Consider the following 17,672-nt stretch of genomic DNA (forward strand, 5'->3'; position numbering starts at 1 on the left):
GCACAGCAACTTAGCAAGAGCCTGTCTCAAAAAGTACTGGGGATATAGCTCAATACCAAGGCCTGGAGTTGAATCCCCACACGCACCGTGCATAGCCCTACACTTGAAACTAGATGGCAGATGTGTTTGTAACCCCCTAAAATAAGATGTATCTTAAAAGAAATAAGCCAGGTATGGTGGTGTACACTTGTAATCCCAGCTCTTGAGAGGCTGAAGCAGAAGGAACATGAATTTGAGGCCAGCCTGAGGTACTACATAGTAAGATCCAGTGTCACCAAAGAAAAGAAAAAGAAGTATTAATTAGTCTCGTGTTTCTTTATATTGGTCCACTGTAGCCACATTTAGGCCACAGTATTTTAAAACGATGAAGGACAGTGTGAAGATGGAAACAGTCTTTAAATCCAAATTCATTATCTTTTTCTTTTTTTTCCCTTTTTTTGGTTTTTTTCTGGTACTGGGAATTGAACTCACGACCTTGCACTTGCCAGGCAGGCGCTGTGCCGCTGAGCTAAATCCCCAGCCCCCAAATTCGTTATCCTTATCCATGCTATTTTTTTTGTCTGTGCTGGAGATTGAAATCCATATTTTTATAATATGATCCTTGTATACTCAGTCCCTAAATATGATTTAGAGTAGTGTTTTTCAAAGTGAATCTGTGGACCATCCTCTTCTGAATCACCTAAAGTGCTTGTTTAAAACAGATGCCTGAGCCCATCTGCTGAATCCAGATGTCTGAGAGTAGGGCTCAGAAAACTTTCTAAAAATAATAAACCCAGAAGATTCCTATGAGTACCAGAATTTATCAGTTACTGATCTAGATAATTAGAAAGTCAGAGGGTAAGTTTACCATCAGTGACATTCTCACATAAGTAAGGGTTCCAGAGAGACTTGATGAGTTGAATTGTCAGTGAGACTATCTCTCAGATAGTTGTGAGTCTATTAGCTGATATTGTTTGGAAAATATATAGATGTAAATAATACCTAAAATAAGTTATTATAAACATTAAAGACCTAGAAGGCAGGCACTAAAGGGAAACAGTGATTTTACTGCAATAAGCTTGTTTTTACTAAGTTTACATACTTGTACTTGAGGATAAAAGAATCTGAAAGGCAGATAGATTATATAATACAGTTTTGTTTAAGACATTTCAGCTCAACAGGCCAAAATTACTTTTTAAATATCTCCTTTGAAGCTGGGGATACCTGCTTTGAAGCTTGGGGATAAGAATCCAGGCTTGGAGGCGTACTGTTACTTTGAAACAATAGTGGCCATAATTCGATGATTATTGCAGCTAGATGATGACAACATAGGGGTTCACTAAATTATTCCTTGTGTTTTAAATATTTCATAATAAAAAGTTTAAAACTCTTTATTTGATGGACTAAATGGAAGGGGAAAAAAAGCCAAGTGGGACAAAGTTGTAAGGAACGAGAACCCTACATGCCATGTTATTGAGAGTTTGAGTTCTTACCACCTTTCTGAAGGATAGCTTAAACAGAATTCAAAATTCTTAAGAATGTCGAAAACCTTGTGCTGTATTTTATACTTTTCGCTATATGTGTTAAAGGCAACTCTGTAAAACTCTGTGTTCAGAAACGATCATAAATGTGTGAGAAATGCTATTTATAACGAGGAGGTTGAACCTAAATCTCCCAGCAAGAGGACTGCTTAAGTAGATGATGGTGTATTCCTAAATAATACTATCCAACTATTAAAAGATAAACTAACAAACAAACAAACAAAAAACTGTCTGATTTTACTGGGAAACATAATGCTTTTTTTTTCTTTGATAGGAATTTATTTGGGGAGGCAAGTAAACTTTATTGATACATTTTAGATATACATAGTGATAGCATTTATCATATGGAGTTTGTACCTGAACATAATATATCTTGCTGCATTTTTTTCCCCATTCCCCTTTTCTCCCTTCAGCCTGCAATGATAGAAATTTATTACTGTTTATTTCTGTTTTGCTCAACATCATGAAGATATTCGTACACTTGATCTTAGCGAGATGGCTGAGAAGCAGTGAAGGTATTCCTGTATTATTTATCCAAACTCTAGGAAGGACAATGGGCCTCACAGTAGTATGCTAAATTAAGTATGTATACTTCTGAGGACACAGCCAATGGCTTTTATCAGATTCCTGATCCCCTGATTGACCCAAAGGAGAGTTCAGCAAAACCAAAAACAAACAGATATTCAGTGGTTTTTTTTTTTTTTTTTAAATATACACATTCCTAAATCTTGTGTTAACAGCAGGAGAAATTTCCAGGAAAGGGTTCTGTTTTAACGGAGTACTTCTCATGCTGGCCTTCAGGTGGTGAATTTGGCCCAGAACAGCTTGGTTGTATTACTGAAAAGATGGCATCCAGTATATATCAGACACACATAAGACAGATGTTCATCATTCAGAAACACTCTCGTCCTGAGTAGTGGAGTTCCATTTCAGTTAAATCAGCTCCTTAGTGCCTTAGATCCCCTCACCTGCTCCTGCGCTGAGTTTCCACCCAGGGCCTCATGCGTGCTAGACAAACACTCTACCACTGCTCTGCCACACCCCCACTTATACATAATTCTCAAACCTAGACTCTTCCTGAGATGTTGAAAACTCAGGTTCTAAGATTTACTTGCAGGACTTTGATTCCTTAGATTGGAGAAGTTTACATTTTTAACAGTTATCTTCAGTTCTCCTGATGCAGGTGATCAGTGGGTTATATTTTAAAATGTGCAAATCTAAATTTGCTATCCACAATAACATGAAAGTTTTGTTTGTTCAGAAGGAAGAGGGTTGGGAAGATTGGTTGTCTGGTATTAAACGTAATTAGTTCCTAAAAGTTCAGTAATCAGGATAAACAGTCCAGGGGTTTTTTGAGGGGACAGGTTCTCACTGTGTAGTTCAGGCTGGCCTTGAACTCATGACAATCCTGCCTCAGCCTCCTGAGTGCTGGGATTATAGGGATGAGCCCCCACTGCATCCAGCAGTACAGCATTGTTATGCAGGCAGCCAGTACCCCTACATTTTAGAACGGCCAGCTCTAGCCTTCTTCCAGCCAAGCCAGCCCACAAAATAAGATCTCCCAGATGTGCCCATGTAATGCCCATGCAACCCTTTCCAGACCATACCCAAGACCCTAAATTCCCTGCCTGAAATCCTGTTCCCTCTTCCAGGTCCTATATAGGCCTCCTCCCTCATGAGAACCAGTGTGCATACTTCTAAGCCCAAAGGATGACTATGAAATAGCTTTGATTTTGCCATATAGTCTGTTACTTTAACCTTTCTTCCTTCCTCCAAAAAATTCCTCTCCCTTTGCTATATTAACAGTTCTCAAGTAAAGAAGCATTAATCATGTCACTTGATGTTGAGGAAAAGATCTCTCAACCTGTAATTAATTTTCCAGAGTTACATTTGATAAGATGCTGCAGTGTTTTAATTGTAGTACCTTTTGTTAGCACATAGGAAAGCCACAGTTTTCGAAACAATTGGGACATTGTGGTTCTCCTGCCGTACTTCTCTTCTACAGCAGCCAGGAAGAAGAAAGACACGTGTTCCATAACATGTCTTCAAAGCGTCTGGGGGAGAAAAGAGAAAGGAAGAGATTAACTGACTTAATTCAACACTCAGAGCTATAAATCATGTGTTGCAATATGGTGATAGGATGTTGCATCAGAACACAGCAGTTACAATAATGCACTGGGTATCACAACCTCCAGGTCTTTTGGTGTCTGTGCCTTTTTCTTAAAGATTCAGCTAAGTTTAGATCTCTTCGGTTCTACCAAGGAGAAGGATGTTTAAAATCCATCATACCTCACTATAATTTTGTCGTTAGGGCTGTGGCATTGCGTTGTAGTTGAAGGTCCACCTGCATCGACATCACCGCACTGAGCCCCAGCATCTCTCCTGTTTCCCCTTGTCACATGGAAGCAGGGAAGTACTGAGGTTTCTTCACTTCTTCCTGGAAGTCACCAGGAAAGCTGGGAGGTATTATGGCAAGATTGTAATGCCTTTACTTTCAGAGCCGTTAGTTTTGAAAGTGTATGTAATATTTCCTGAATATTTCACATTGCTTTTATTTCAAGATGTAAAAGATAGTGACTAGGAATTTGTCCTTGAAAAACAAGTATGAAGGTTGGTGGTGAGGATAAGTGTAAAAAACATAGAGAATATTTTAGCAAGATCTTTAATAGGGTATTTGGTAATTAATTACTTTTTTTAGGTTTGTTTTTTATTCTCCTATATTGTAGGAGAAAATTCTTGGTGTTTACAAAAATGAAACAAGTGAAAGAATACCAAAATTAAAATTTATGTTTAAAACATAACCTGAGGACAGGACTGGTGTCTTCATTGTATGTTAGTACAAGCGATGTTATCCATGGTGGTGAGTTTGGGGGTTTGAAGGAATGAAAAGTCTGGCAGATGATGAAAAGAAATTACCTTTAATCCTGATAAAACTGCTTTTGGAGAGTGTGGTTTAAATTTAGATGAGACAATAATTTTCCAGTAGAGAACTCTACAGTTGGTGAGGAGCCCCCCTCCACACACACCCTGTAACTACAGGTAGCATTTTACCTCCTTGGCCCTCCCCCCAGGGGGGTCTGTACCTGTAAAACTTCAGAGGAACAGTCTGATTCCCAAGAAAGGAAGTGGAAGGGAAGGAGCTAACTAATGCATGAGGTTCCTCTCTCTCCTCCCTGTTGAAAAAAAAGTCACTCCTCCCTGGGGAAGAGGGATTAAAGAAGGCAGAAGAGTTTCTACTCTAACTCTAGAGCATAGAGAAACAGCAAATTTTAATGATTTGTGAATCATCATCATTTACAGAATTATAGACATGCTGTCAAGATAAGTGTCTGTGATAGATAAGGATATGGTCTTGAAGCTCATATCTTCTAGAAATGTCATTGGCATATTTACAGATGAGCTGATAGGATGTCTGGGATTTACCTCAAGTAGAAAGCTATAATGTATCCATTCTCCATGAAGTTTAAATTGTTGAAAGTCATGAGTGACTACATGGAGTTTATTATATTTGCTCTAGAACAGTGAAGGCTTTGTTTGAACTCTGCTCTTAGGTGTTGGACCTTAGTAAATTCCGCAAGTCTCCATTTCCTAATCTGTAGAATGAGAGTAATTAAATCTACCGCATAGGACTGGATGATGATTCAGTTAAATGAAGTTATGTGCAAATTATAAAACACATAGGGAGCAGTCAGAAATTGGTAGTTGTTATGATATCTGTAAAATAGAAACAGATCAAGAGATCTTGTCTTAACAGGAAACATTTGCTTTCTTGCTGTATGTGTGTGTTTTCTCAATCTGAGTATACTAACTTGGATTTTGTTTTAACAGCTCAGGTGCCTAAAAGGCCAGAGGGGCTTCTCAGGCCAACCTCCTTTTGACGGAATCCACATTGTCAACCATTTAATAGGAGATGATGAATCATTCCATTCCTCCGATGAAGAGTTTGTAGATAATTCCTTACAGGAAAGTGGCGTTGGTTTTCCTTTGCACAGATCTGTCCCAGTGTCTTTGGACCCCACTGTGGCAGATGGTAGTGAAAGCGAAACAGAGGACAGTGTGCTGCAGACCAGAGAAAGCGATCGAGCGGTGTCCAAGGAGCAGGCCCCACGGAGAGAGTCGTATTCAACCACCGTCTGACCATCACTGTGACCTAGACTGTGTTTCTTGAAGGGATCAGTTATTATATGATTAGGGGTTTTGGGAACATACCTGTGTCATATGTACATATATTACGTTTTACAATCTTACCTGCCTTTTATCTTTGCCAAATCTTCACCACTGATTTTCCATTGCCAGAAAGTAGACTGGAATATGGTTAATGGGTAAAATAAGGTTCTAACAGTATTACTGAATATTAATGTTTCTTGTTTATAAAATGCAACTATAGCTAAAGATGAGAGCCATTTTGAAGTTCAAAACTATGGAAAATGTAATTTTCTCCAGACAAGCTGCTCTTGTGCAATATTTTATGCTCTGTGAACAAATTGTATATTTATGTCTATCAATTTGTTTTCAAGGTGGCAGTCTACAGATGTTTGACCAAGATATTTGATTTTCCTGTTTTTGTGTGTGTTTGGAGAATATTTTTTCACTAAAATCACTATTTTATTAGTGGGTCACTCAAGATTCTCAAACACAAAACTTTTTTCTGTATAATTTTATAAATACAACTTAACTTATCTGTTTTGAGAGTTTTTTTGTTTTCTAATTTTATGTGTGTCTAATGCTTCCATGTATTGGTTACTAGTCAGAATAATAGGTTAACTACAAATATATTGTTTGTACATATTTATATATCTGCACCACGCAACATTGAACATCATTTTATGTGAGGAACACGTATTTGAAAAGTGACTGCTTGCAGCATTTTAGCAGGATGTCTGTAAATAATAGGTTCAAAAACTTTAAAAATCAGACACTAATATTTTAATAGCTTTAATATTTTGCTTTGCGTTCAATACTGCCAGATTCATAACCTGTTGAAAAGCATTATTGATGATACCTTACTTCATATATATGCACCTAATACATTTTTCATGATTAAAGAGGTTATAGCACATTAATTAGTGCTAATATTCTACTTACTATAATTTAAACAATGGGCTAAAGGTTCAAGATGCACAGCATTTATATCTGCAAATCTGTGAACATTATCTTCAGACTGTCTAGTTTCTATCAATAGATAAAGCCATAAGAATCCTTTTAAATTCTTTTGTATCATTTAAACTTTTTTCTTAGAAAAAACCTAAATGCCTGTTATTGATAAATTGGTGGAAACAACCAGTTACGCTTCTTCTAGGGAAAGACGAAAGGAATGTATTGACTGGATGCTTTCCGCTCTCATTTTCATTAGCAGTGTGTGAAAAGAACAGCCATAGACAATAAGAGGAAAGTAAAATTGTTTACATGGAAGTATAGTTTTGTAGCGTGTTACATATATAACAGCGTGCATGAAACAGTTATGGTAGAGTGGAGAAGAGACAAAAGTAGTTTTCTATCTAAAATCAGAAGTTAAGCCTTATGCTGCAGTGTGGATTGTTTTTCCAGCAAAGCCTTTGTAGCTCTTTGTCTGCCTGATAAATAAGATTGAAAACATGCCTTCTATGTTTAAATTTTAGTGGTTAAATTCTACTGGTTAAGTAATTTACCTGTGGTGACAAGCTAATAATTAGCAGAGCCAAGATTCTAATTCAGATCTCCCTGACACCAAAGCTTTTTAAAAGGGTCAACTAATGAATTTTTCAATTACCTGCTCTTCTGACAATATGACTCAAATAAATTTGATTTAAATGTATTTCCTGAATATCTGCACTCATAAGCTCTATACAACTTATGAGTATAGAGTCTCCTCTTAGAATTGATATCACTTTCTAGAACCGTAGTGCTTTGAGAATTCTCCTTTGAAGCTCTTTACTGTCAGCCTAGAAGGCTTTCAGTGCCCAAGTTTTAAGTAAGGTAAGACTCGTGGCTCTATTAGTGTCTCAATCCCTACATCAGGAAGTCTGAATTAGGCTGGAGATGTAAATCTGGTGGAGCATTTGTCTATCATGTACAAGACGCTGAGTTTGATCCTCAGTACTGCAGTAAGTAAATCCAATCCAATCCGATCTGAGTGATCTGTACAGGAATCTGCAAACTGCAGCCCAAGGTTAATTCCAATCAGCTGCATACTTTTGCTTTTTTAAACAGTTTAGAAAAAACTCAAAAGAATAATGTATTGTGACACATAAAAGTTGTATGAAATTCAAATTTCAGTGTCCTTAAAGTTTTATTGGAACATACCTATGCTTATCTGTTTAACATATGCTGTGGCTGATTTTATACCATAATGGCAGAGTTGAGTAGTTGCAATGGAGACCATATGGCCCACATAGCATAACTATTTACTCTCTGACCCTTGACAGAAAAGATTCGGTAACCTTGACCTAGATACTCCAAATGTTAATTTTACTGCATTAGTTGAGCTTAATAGAAAATCAAGAAAATTTTAAAAATTGCTTACCGGTGAGCTAATAATTTGAAATCTTAAAATATCCTCATGGATCATACACTGCAGAATAATTCTAAATGGAAAATGTGCCAACTGTTTATATGCAACTTACTGTTCTTTGTTTTGTGGTGCTGGAGGTTGAACCTGAGCCTCATGCATGCTAGGAAGGCACTCTATCTTTGACCTACATCCCTAGTTATTTTATATGATAAAGCCTTTGATTTTATTAAAAAAAAAATCTGGAAGGATACCTATACTTTTGGAGGAGGAAAAAAAAAAGAATGAATTCCAGAATCCTGACCCTGTTCAATCACTGATCTTGATCTCTAGGATGTGCTTCATTTAGTAAATATTAATTTAACTTTAAGAACATATTTCTAGAATCATATTTGAATTCTGAATTTTGAAAGATACTTTTAGAAAATTTCTTAAGTACTTTTTCTAGTTAGGAATTGAGTATAAAAAGAATGGTGGTTAAAAAAAATGGTGGTAAGTAAACCTTAATTTGTTGATATTCTTATAATTTGGACAGTGAAAAACAAGAAACAGCATTTCTCATTCAACCTCTTTTATTTAAGCTAGGCACAGTACCATGTACCTTTATCTCAGCTGTTGAGGGGCTGGGATAAGAAAGTCGTTTGAGTCCCAGAATTCAAGACTACCCTGGGCGATGCAGTGAGACCACATTTCAAAATGCACTTTAGAAGAATTTTAAATCTTCCTGACCTTTAGGATACAACAGGAAAATATGCCCTGATTTGACTCTGTTTTGTTCAAGTTAATATGTCTTTCAAGATTTCGAGGGCATTAGATTATGTTCTAATATATTTTAATCTCTGATTTTTTTATTTGTTTCCTTTAAATGTCAATCACTTAAACACTTAGCATGGAAAAGTGTTATGGGGAAAGAGTGAATGAAATGACTCACAATAGAAAAACTTGTTCCCTTAGATTACCTTCTTGGTGTCATTGCCACCCTAGGTTGATACACTGAGAGCAGAAACCACAAGTGATCTGAATTACGTGGAGATTGCGTTGAAGTATTGAAACAGAGTGTTCAAGAAAATACTTCAACAGACTTTTTAAAAACTAGTGGCAAACTTTTTTTTTCTTGGAAAAAGGGTCAAAGGTACAACTTTACACAGTTTCTACTTTTTTATTGGTAGTGGTGGTTTGTTTGCTTGTTTGTTTGTTTGCTAGACAGTAGCCGTGCATTATTTACTGACTAAGACATCAAGTTCCAATTAACTAGCCAGTTACTTTTCCTCAGCTCCGAACATGATGTAGCTTGTTACTCTCCAGATAGTGCCTTTGATTGAAAATAAGGTCTAGACATTTTGGAGTATATTATTTCTGACATCATAAGAAATCATTTGATCCCTAATTTATCATTCACATAATACACTATAATATTCAGATTTAAAGTATTAGTATATGAATTCTTACGCTAAAGTTCTTTCATGATGAGCTTGACTATTGTATCATACCAGATACTGACAGCTAACATTTTGTGAAATCAGTGACTTACTTATTAAAACAATAAGTCTTAGTCTGAAAGTTTTGCTGCTTTACATTATCAAAGTGTTGTTTTAAAAATAATTCATTTTCATTTAATTCTGAAATTGTAGAAATTAAAATTTCTAGTTCAAAGTAGAGTGAATGCTATTTATAATCCAAGTTTTTATATCACATCCATTGATTTACACATCCCTTCTTTTCACTCCAAAGAAGAGATGCTAGAATAATATATTCAGTATACTACAGAGATGCAAAGTTATAATGTTATTTCATTTTACTGTTGGAATTTTTTATTATAACATTGTATGATAACCTGAAATGTTTACTTGTGCCTTTGCTTTAAACAATTAAAGTTTTCCATTTTATAAGAATTTGATTCCTTCAACTGTTCAACTTTAAAAGGGAGGGGGAGACCAAACACTGTGAAAGAATGTTTGGGCTATCAGGAAATTTGTCTTAGGGAAGTTTGTGCTGTGTAAGTGCTGGGACTAATCTTCCTGCCTGGTCCCCTCACATATGTTTAATGCCAGATAGACACTCTGGAACACAACCGGCATTCAGTAAGTATTTTTCAATTTCAGGGAAGGCCAGATGTCTAGATTTGTTTCCCTTGAGAACATGGTAACTTCTTGAAGGTATCAGTGGCAATATTTTTATCTCCTATAGTACTCTAAGATATTGATCAATAACTAATTCAATAAATGCATTCAAGTACATGCTTTGAATTTGTATTGGAGACCACTATGAAAATTACGCCTCTGCCACTATATCACAATGTTATTATCATTTAGTTCACAAACGGTAGTTCACTCTATATTCTGCTCTGTGCCCAAGAGGATTTGAAGCACTTTATGAAGATACATGAGATACGACAAGATAGCTATGTAATCCGGGGTTTACCCACTTTGGCATTACTAGCACTGTTTGTGGGCAGACAATTCTTGTTGCAGGAGGTTACCCCATACATTATAAAATCTTTTGCAGCACCCCTGGCCTTTACCCACTGGATGCCAGTAGCACCCCCTCCTTCAGTTGTGACAATTCCCCAGACATTGTCAGATGTCACCAACAGGAAAGGCAGAATGAGAATTACTCCTGGTTAAGAACTAAAAGTTTAAAACTGGGTCAAGAAATAGTCACTAGAGCCAAAGTTAAAAGCTATACACACCTCTGAAAATACAGCACAAATTTGACTCTAGTGGTAAGAATAGAACCTGATTTCATACATATTAGGGCCATATTGCAAGAGGAAAACAGCCAGGTGCAGTTGATCATGCCTGTGTTCTCAGTGAGCCAGGAGGATCATAAAGTTGATCCCAGGAATATAAGACCATCTTGGGCAACATTGTAGGACTTCTGTCTCCAAGAATATGTATAACAAAGATTGACAGGAATCTGGAAAAATCAGAACCTTGTGAATTGCTGGTAGGACTGCAGAAATGGTGTAGCCACTCTGGAAAAGTTCGATGTTTCCTCAGAAAGTTAAACATTATCATATGATCCAGGAACTCTAGATATATACTTAAGCCAATGACTCGAGTAGTACTTCTAAACCAGTGTTCACAGCATCATTATTCACAAGAGCAAAACGATAGAAAAAAATTATATGTCCATCAACAGATGAACAGGTAAGTGTAGTGGATACATACAAGGAAATATTAGCCATAAAAAGAAATAAAGTTCTGATACTTGGTACAATGTGGATGAACTTGGTATGTATTATGCTAAATGAAATAAGCTAGACACATATGATTCCACTTATATGAGATGCCTAGAACAGGCAAATTCATGGACAAATAGAGTAGACATTACCAGGGATGGGGTGGGTTGGGGAGAGGGAGTTATCTAACGGATACAGAACTGATGAAAACAATGAAAGAAACACAAAATGATGAAAGAAACAGTTCTCCAAGTGTATAGTGATGACTGAAACACCGAACGTACTTAATGCCACTGAATTGTACACTTAGGAGTCACTGGTATTTAAAATACTAAGCCTGTGGGGCTGGTGCTTTAGCTCAGCGGCACAGTGCCTGCCTGGCAAGTGGAAAGTCGTGAGTTCGGTTCCTGGTACCAGAACCCACCCCCCGCCCCCGCAAAAAAAAAAAAAAAAAAAAAAATACTAGGCCTGGGTAAAGACTTATAAATTATTCACTTAACGGTAATTAGAAAAAAAGTAAAACCTGAGAGAAGTATTTGCAGTGCTCATAACATTTTAAAATATTTTTACATGTAGAACTTCGGCACTAAACTGGGGCTTAAGCTTGGTGTTGATTAAACCTGGACAAATCTCAGAACTTAATGGCCTCCTTGTTGTCATTGTATGCACCAGACCCCAGCCAGGGCCTTGCCCCCTCTTACATGGTCTCCTGCCAGATTCACAAGGCTGGCTGGCTGTCTCCCTCGGATCTCTCTCTGTTCAAGACTCACCTGCAAGGTCATTTCTGATCCTTTTTTTAAAAGCCGCCTTCCCGTCGCCCAGTATGGTGACACGCACCTGTAATCCCGGCTCTCAGGAGGCTATGGCCAGAGGTTCACTGCAAGCTTGAGGCCAGCCTGGGCTATATATATAGTGAGTTCAAGGCCAGCCTGAACTTCATACATGCTGTCTCGAGTGAATGAGGGAGTGAGTGGAGTGAATGTGTGCACGGTAGGCTATTCCCAGCTTTACTCTATTTCACTGCCTGGCACCCTTTGCATTTTACATCTTCCCTTTGTGTTACTTACCTCTTCACACTAGAACGCAAGCTTCATGAGTGCAGAGGTACTTTTTTTTCTCTAGCCCCAGCATTCACAGCAGTGCCTTGGCTCTCAGCAAATACTTGTTGAATGAGTAATTGAATAGTTCACTTTACCTCAGTTTCTCCACTACTAAAATGAGATGAACATGTGTAAAATACAAGTGGCAGTGAAAACCCACAATTCCAGTGCAGCGAACCCAGCTCCAGAGCCCTCTAACTACTGAGTGCTGCTCTGGTCCAAAGCACAGGCTAGCTGCTGGCGGTCTACACAGATGGGATGAGAGAATGGGTACAGCTGCAGTGCCACAGGAATTCGGAGACTGCACCCAGGGTGGAGGAAGGGCCTCCTCTCCCTGCCACACACTGTGACAGTGCCGCATTCGCTATCCTGTGGCCTAACTGGTAGTGATGTCACCGGATTGGATCTATGGCTGTATATCTCCTGCACTCTAGATGTTACCAAGGGTGGAAATGAAGCATCTCAAACCATTGCGGGGGAAGTGGGGTCAGGTCCCTAGAACTGCAATCCTCCCGAACTCTCAGACAGTAGCTGTTACTGTGTCTGCAGCGAGGTTGGAATCTGCCATGTCCTCACTCCTCATTGCTGGGCAGGTACTGACTCAGAGACTGCCCGGGATTTTCTCCGAGGCCCCCCTCAATAGCGGGGGCACGGGCTGAGATAGAAAGACACAGTTGACTTTAAAAATGTTGTTTCTCTGATTTTTTTTTTTTGAAAGGAAGTGCATGCTGTACACATGAGAGACTCCAAGCCTGAGAGAGGCTGTGGCAGTTGAGATGCACCTGGAGCTCCTAACTGTTCCCTGCCTCTGCTGCAGGACAGGACAGGCAGCCATTGCGCACAGCGCCCCCTCCAACCAGCAGCCGCTGCAGGCACTGAGCCTGGGGCCACAGCTCCTCCCCACTGGGGGCTCTTCCCCGCCAGCAGAGGCTCTGCTGGTCTCTCCTGTCACCTCTGGCCTTTCCGCGGTCCCGGACCAGGTGCTCCTCAGTGCTGCCTGTGCTGCTTCTACTCTCAAGGCGCAGTTGTGTTTGGGCCTGTGCCACCCCGGCCAGGAGAGTCTTCATGGGTAGAAGAGGGAACTTCTTTTCCCCACTCATCAGCATTGTCACCTGTATTTCTTTTGTCTCAAGGTCTAGCTTCTGCCCTTGTGCTGGTCACTGAAGCACAGGAGAACACAAACCACATGGCATTTGCTAAAAGAAAGCCTTAAAACTTCTGGTGCCTGAATAAACGTACATCTCTGCAGATTCTTTACCCAGATAAGCCCACCGTCAGCCTTGGGCTGCTCAGCCTCCAGGAACTGGGGCCATGTCTCTCTCTCCCACCTCATCATCAGCCTCACTGGGTTATCCCAGTGCTGAAAAAGCAAACTGCTAGGTGAGACGGTGGAAAACCAGAGCGGGGAGCTGTGGTGTTAAGCCAGATTTTATGACTATAACGAAAGATGTCCTGCATTTCCTCCCAGGTAACTCTTAGGCAATTCAGTGGCTAAAGCCAGGACCAGCTCTGCCTTTTCCTGGCAAACTGCCTTCCAGTCGTGCATTTTGGCAGGCAGTTCTTGGGGCCAGGGCTGGGATTTGAGTAATCACAGGCCAAGTGGGGTGTGTGGGAAGCTGTGCTGTTTGGTCTGGCTCAAGGCCCCTGACACTGTAACTATTTTAAACGGATCCCACAACCTTTCATTTGCTTCACTAATTTCTCTAAAATAGAATTGTCTATTTGTGGGTCAAATTTGGAGAAGCCTCATATTCGTCACCAAACTGTTCTTTGGTGAGACTGGAGATAATGTGTGCAGTGGCGCCAAAAGGACTCGGCACATGGTACGTGCTCAGTCAGTGTCAGCTGCTATTCCTAGCTGAATTCGTTGAAAAGATTGCACGATTGAATAGTACAGTACAGACCTTTCAGTAAACAATTACTAGTTAGGACGTCCCTTCTGATTGCTTTTCTGTGCTCCAGTTCTATATTTGCCCCGGTATTTCCACATAAATGTTGTCTGTTGTTGTGAGATTTTTTGTATACAAATTCCTTATCAGATATAATTTGCAAAGTATTTTCTTATTCTTTTAGTTATCTTTTTACCTTCTTGATGATGTGTTTGTTTTTTTTTTTAAACAGGGTCTCATTATGTAGTTCAGGCTGGCCTTAAGTTTACTATGTACTCCAGACCAGCATCAAACTCGTGATCCTCCTGCCTCAGCCTCTTGAGCGCTGGGATTACAGCAGTGCACCACACGCCTGGCTCTTAGTGATATTCTTTGAAGTACAAAGTTTATCCCTGTGATCCCAGCACTTTGAGAGTCTGAGGCAGACAGATTGCAAATTCAAGTCCCACATGAGGAACTTAGCCAGACCGATCTCAGCCTGACACAATTTTCAAAATTAAGACATTAACAATGGTACAACAGCATTAAATAAACTACAGGTTTTGATTCTACCATTTTTTTCCTCACTGTGGTCCTTTTTTTTCCTATTCTAGGCTCTAATCAAGGTACCACATTGCATTTAGCTAAGTGTTTCTTTATACATTTAATCCTCACAACAATGTAATTATCTTCACTTTACAGATGAGGCAATTAAGGAACAGAGACATTAAATAACTCATCCAAGGTTATATAGCTAGTAAGTGATAGAATTTCTCTCATCTGCTTCATTAATTCCAAACTCTAGGTCTAATTTATTCAGTTTATTCCTCTTCTGAAATGTGATCAGGACTTATTTGAATATTTTAACTGCAAGTAATTGAAAACATACCTCAAAAGTTATATAATGAGAAATATAAGAGATGGTTATCATTTTGAGTGGTTAACAAAAATCATGCAGTTGCTTTTATCTGTTCCAGTGACCTCTCAGTAACCACATGAATTAAATAAATTTATCTTGGAGTTACCAATCATTTTTACTTTTTATTTGCTTAATTTTCTCTTCCTACCCTCTGCGAGTTCTCAGTACAATTTTCTACAGTTAAATCCATCAGATAATCTCAGTTGCATCTCCCTCTTCTGCTCCGGCTTCTTTTCCCTTGCCATCACGCTAGGAATTCCCTTCACCACACTTCTGTGTTACATCCCTGTTTCCTGAATTACATGCCTTTCTCTAAATTTGCCCTAATAATTTAATTACATCTTTTTGTTGCCTCTAGAGGCAAGTGCTTAGAAGTTAAATGTTACGATGCTGGCCTGAAAATATTTTTATTCTACCTGATTGGCAACTTGGCCCAGTTGAGACTTCCTACTCTCTCTCACTATCTTTGGTATTCTAAAATTTCACAGTGATGCCCCTTGATACAGGAACTGTTGGTCATTCATTGTGTTGATCTCTCACTAGATCCTTTCAATGTGGAGACTTAGGTCCTTTAGTTTGGGAAACATTTTTATATATAGTTTTCTTTTTTATTCTATTAATTGGATTTTGAGGCTCTCGATTACTCTCCTAGTTCTGCTATCATTTCTCTTCCATAGGTAGAATTCTTGAAGACACTGATGTAGGTAAGGACTTTATGAATAAAACCCCAGTCGTACAGGAACTATCACAAATAATCAACAACTGGGATCTCATCTTGTTTAAAAGCTTTTGCACAGCAAGAGAAACCACCAACAGAGTGAAGAGTCATATCACAGTGTGGGAAAAAAATTTTGCCACCTAGTCCTCAAAGGACTACTATCTAGAATATATAAAGAACTCAAAAAATCAGACCTCCCCCAAGTTAAAAAACCCATCCAAAAATGGGCATTTGAAATAAATAGATGTTTCTCAGATGAAAAAGTGGAAACAGCAAATATATGAAAAAATGTTCAACATCATTGGTCATTTGAGAACTACAATTTAAAACAATGCCAAGATTCTATGTCACCACAGGAAGAATGGCTATTATCAAGAAACTAACCAGTAACAAATGCTGGCGGGGCTGCCAGGGAAAACGAACCCTTCTCCACTTTTGGTGACCCAACTATTTCCCTTCTTGGTATCTTCCTGAAAGAATTAAAAGCATCACACCGTAGCAATATATGCACATCCATATTTATAGCAGCATCGTTTGTAATAGCTACATCTTGGAAACAGCCCAGATACCCACCAACTGATAAATGGATAAAGAAGATGTGGGTTTTTTTAATAGGATGAAGTACTACTCTGCCCTAAAGAAGGATAAGTTGGTGACATTTCTAGGTAAATGGATGCACCTTGAGAGCATATTCTTAAGTAAAATAAATCAGACACACATTTGTAAATAATGCATTGTTTCTCTGGTGTGAGAAAGCCAAAGTGTAAATAAGGACCAACATGTATAACAGATATTGTAAAATAGGAAGAAAATATTGAAATGGGAAGGGGAACTAGGGAGGGGAAGAGGGAAAGGAAGGGAACGAAAAAATGAGAAAAGGAAAAAATGGAAACAAAGCTTTTGTAAATGGAGAGAGTAGGAAGGGTTTAAGGAAAGGTAGGGGAATGGGAAAAAAAGAATTAAGTTATATCATATAGAGGTACAAATTCCTTATGAAGAATGTGATCATTATGTATACCTAAAATGTACCAATAATTAATAAAAAATTATTTTGGGTACATTTCTAAAAAAAGACCCACTTTCCTCATAGGAGTGATGATAGCACTGCCCATCTCATGGAGTTGTTGCTTTCAATGAGACAGTATGGGGAAAGTACCTGGCACAATCTCATAGCGAACAATCAATAGAAAGTATTATTTACTTGATTAACAAATTTCAGGCCTGGGTTTTTCAGGATAAAGTTGTACATAGGGAATAGGCAGACTTTAGATATGGCTTGTCTGTTACACACCATCATGGGGCTTTATTTATTCGTTTGCTTATTTGTTTTGCAGTGCTAAAGATTGAGCCTTCATGCATACTAGGCAAGTGCTCTACCCCTGAGCTGCACCCATGGCTCATGTTATATTTTTATTGCTTTGAACTTTTTCAGCCTTCATGTCAGTTGGCAGGAGCTGGTTATGGGGTTATTGCACAAGTACAGTATGATACACTCTCCTGTCTCTATCTGTTATCAATGCTTATATCAAACCTTTAAGGGCCTGGAATATAGCTCAGTGGCACAGCGCCTGCCTGGCAAGCATGAGGTTGTGAGTTTGATTCCCAGTATCAAAAAGAAAAAAAACCTTTAAGAATCTGAACAATGGAATTTTTTTTTTTATTTTAAAGAGAGTAGTACATGAGACACAAAGAAAAAAATAGAAGAGTAGCAGCATACCAGAATCACAAATATACACAAATCAAAGCAAGAACATTCAAAGTGATACAGGGTCTCAAGACAAATAAATACAAATCAACAGTGGTTGTTACATTGCATATCGCTATCCTCAACTACATTGCTCAGATTATCAGATGTAAGAATGAAAGATTGCTCAAACCA

General features: G+C 38.5%; 1 protein-coding gene across 9 annotated transcripts in view; it reads left to right on the forward strand.

The window, feature by feature from the left end:
- Window positions 1–9,899, forward strand: part of Evi5 (ecotropic viral integration site 5) — a 213,307-nt gene extending 203,408 nt beyond the window's left edge. For 6 of the 9 annotated variants that reach the window (XM_005385043.2, XM_013514421.1, XM_013514417.1 and 3 more), the window contains one exon: window positions 5,349–9,899. In XM_005385043.2, the coding sequence (XP_005385100.1) occupies window positions 5,349–5,657 (309 nt within the window). In that variant the 3' untranslated portion in view covers window positions 5,658–9,899. The other 3 variants (XM_013514420.1, XM_013514422.1, XM_013514419.1) reach the window with 2 other exon arrangements.
- Window positions 9,900–17,672: the final 7,773 nt, after the last annotated feature.

This window comes from Chinchilla lanigera, unplaced genomic scaffold (genome assembly GCF_000276665.1).
Source record: "Chinchilla lanigera isolate Chin_1 unplaced genomic scaffold, ChiLan1.0 scaffold00022, whole genome shotgun sequence".
Classification (NCBI taxonomy): domain Eukaryota; kingdom Metazoa; phylum Chordata; class Mammalia; order Rodentia; family Chinchillidae; genus Chinchilla; species Chinchilla lanigera.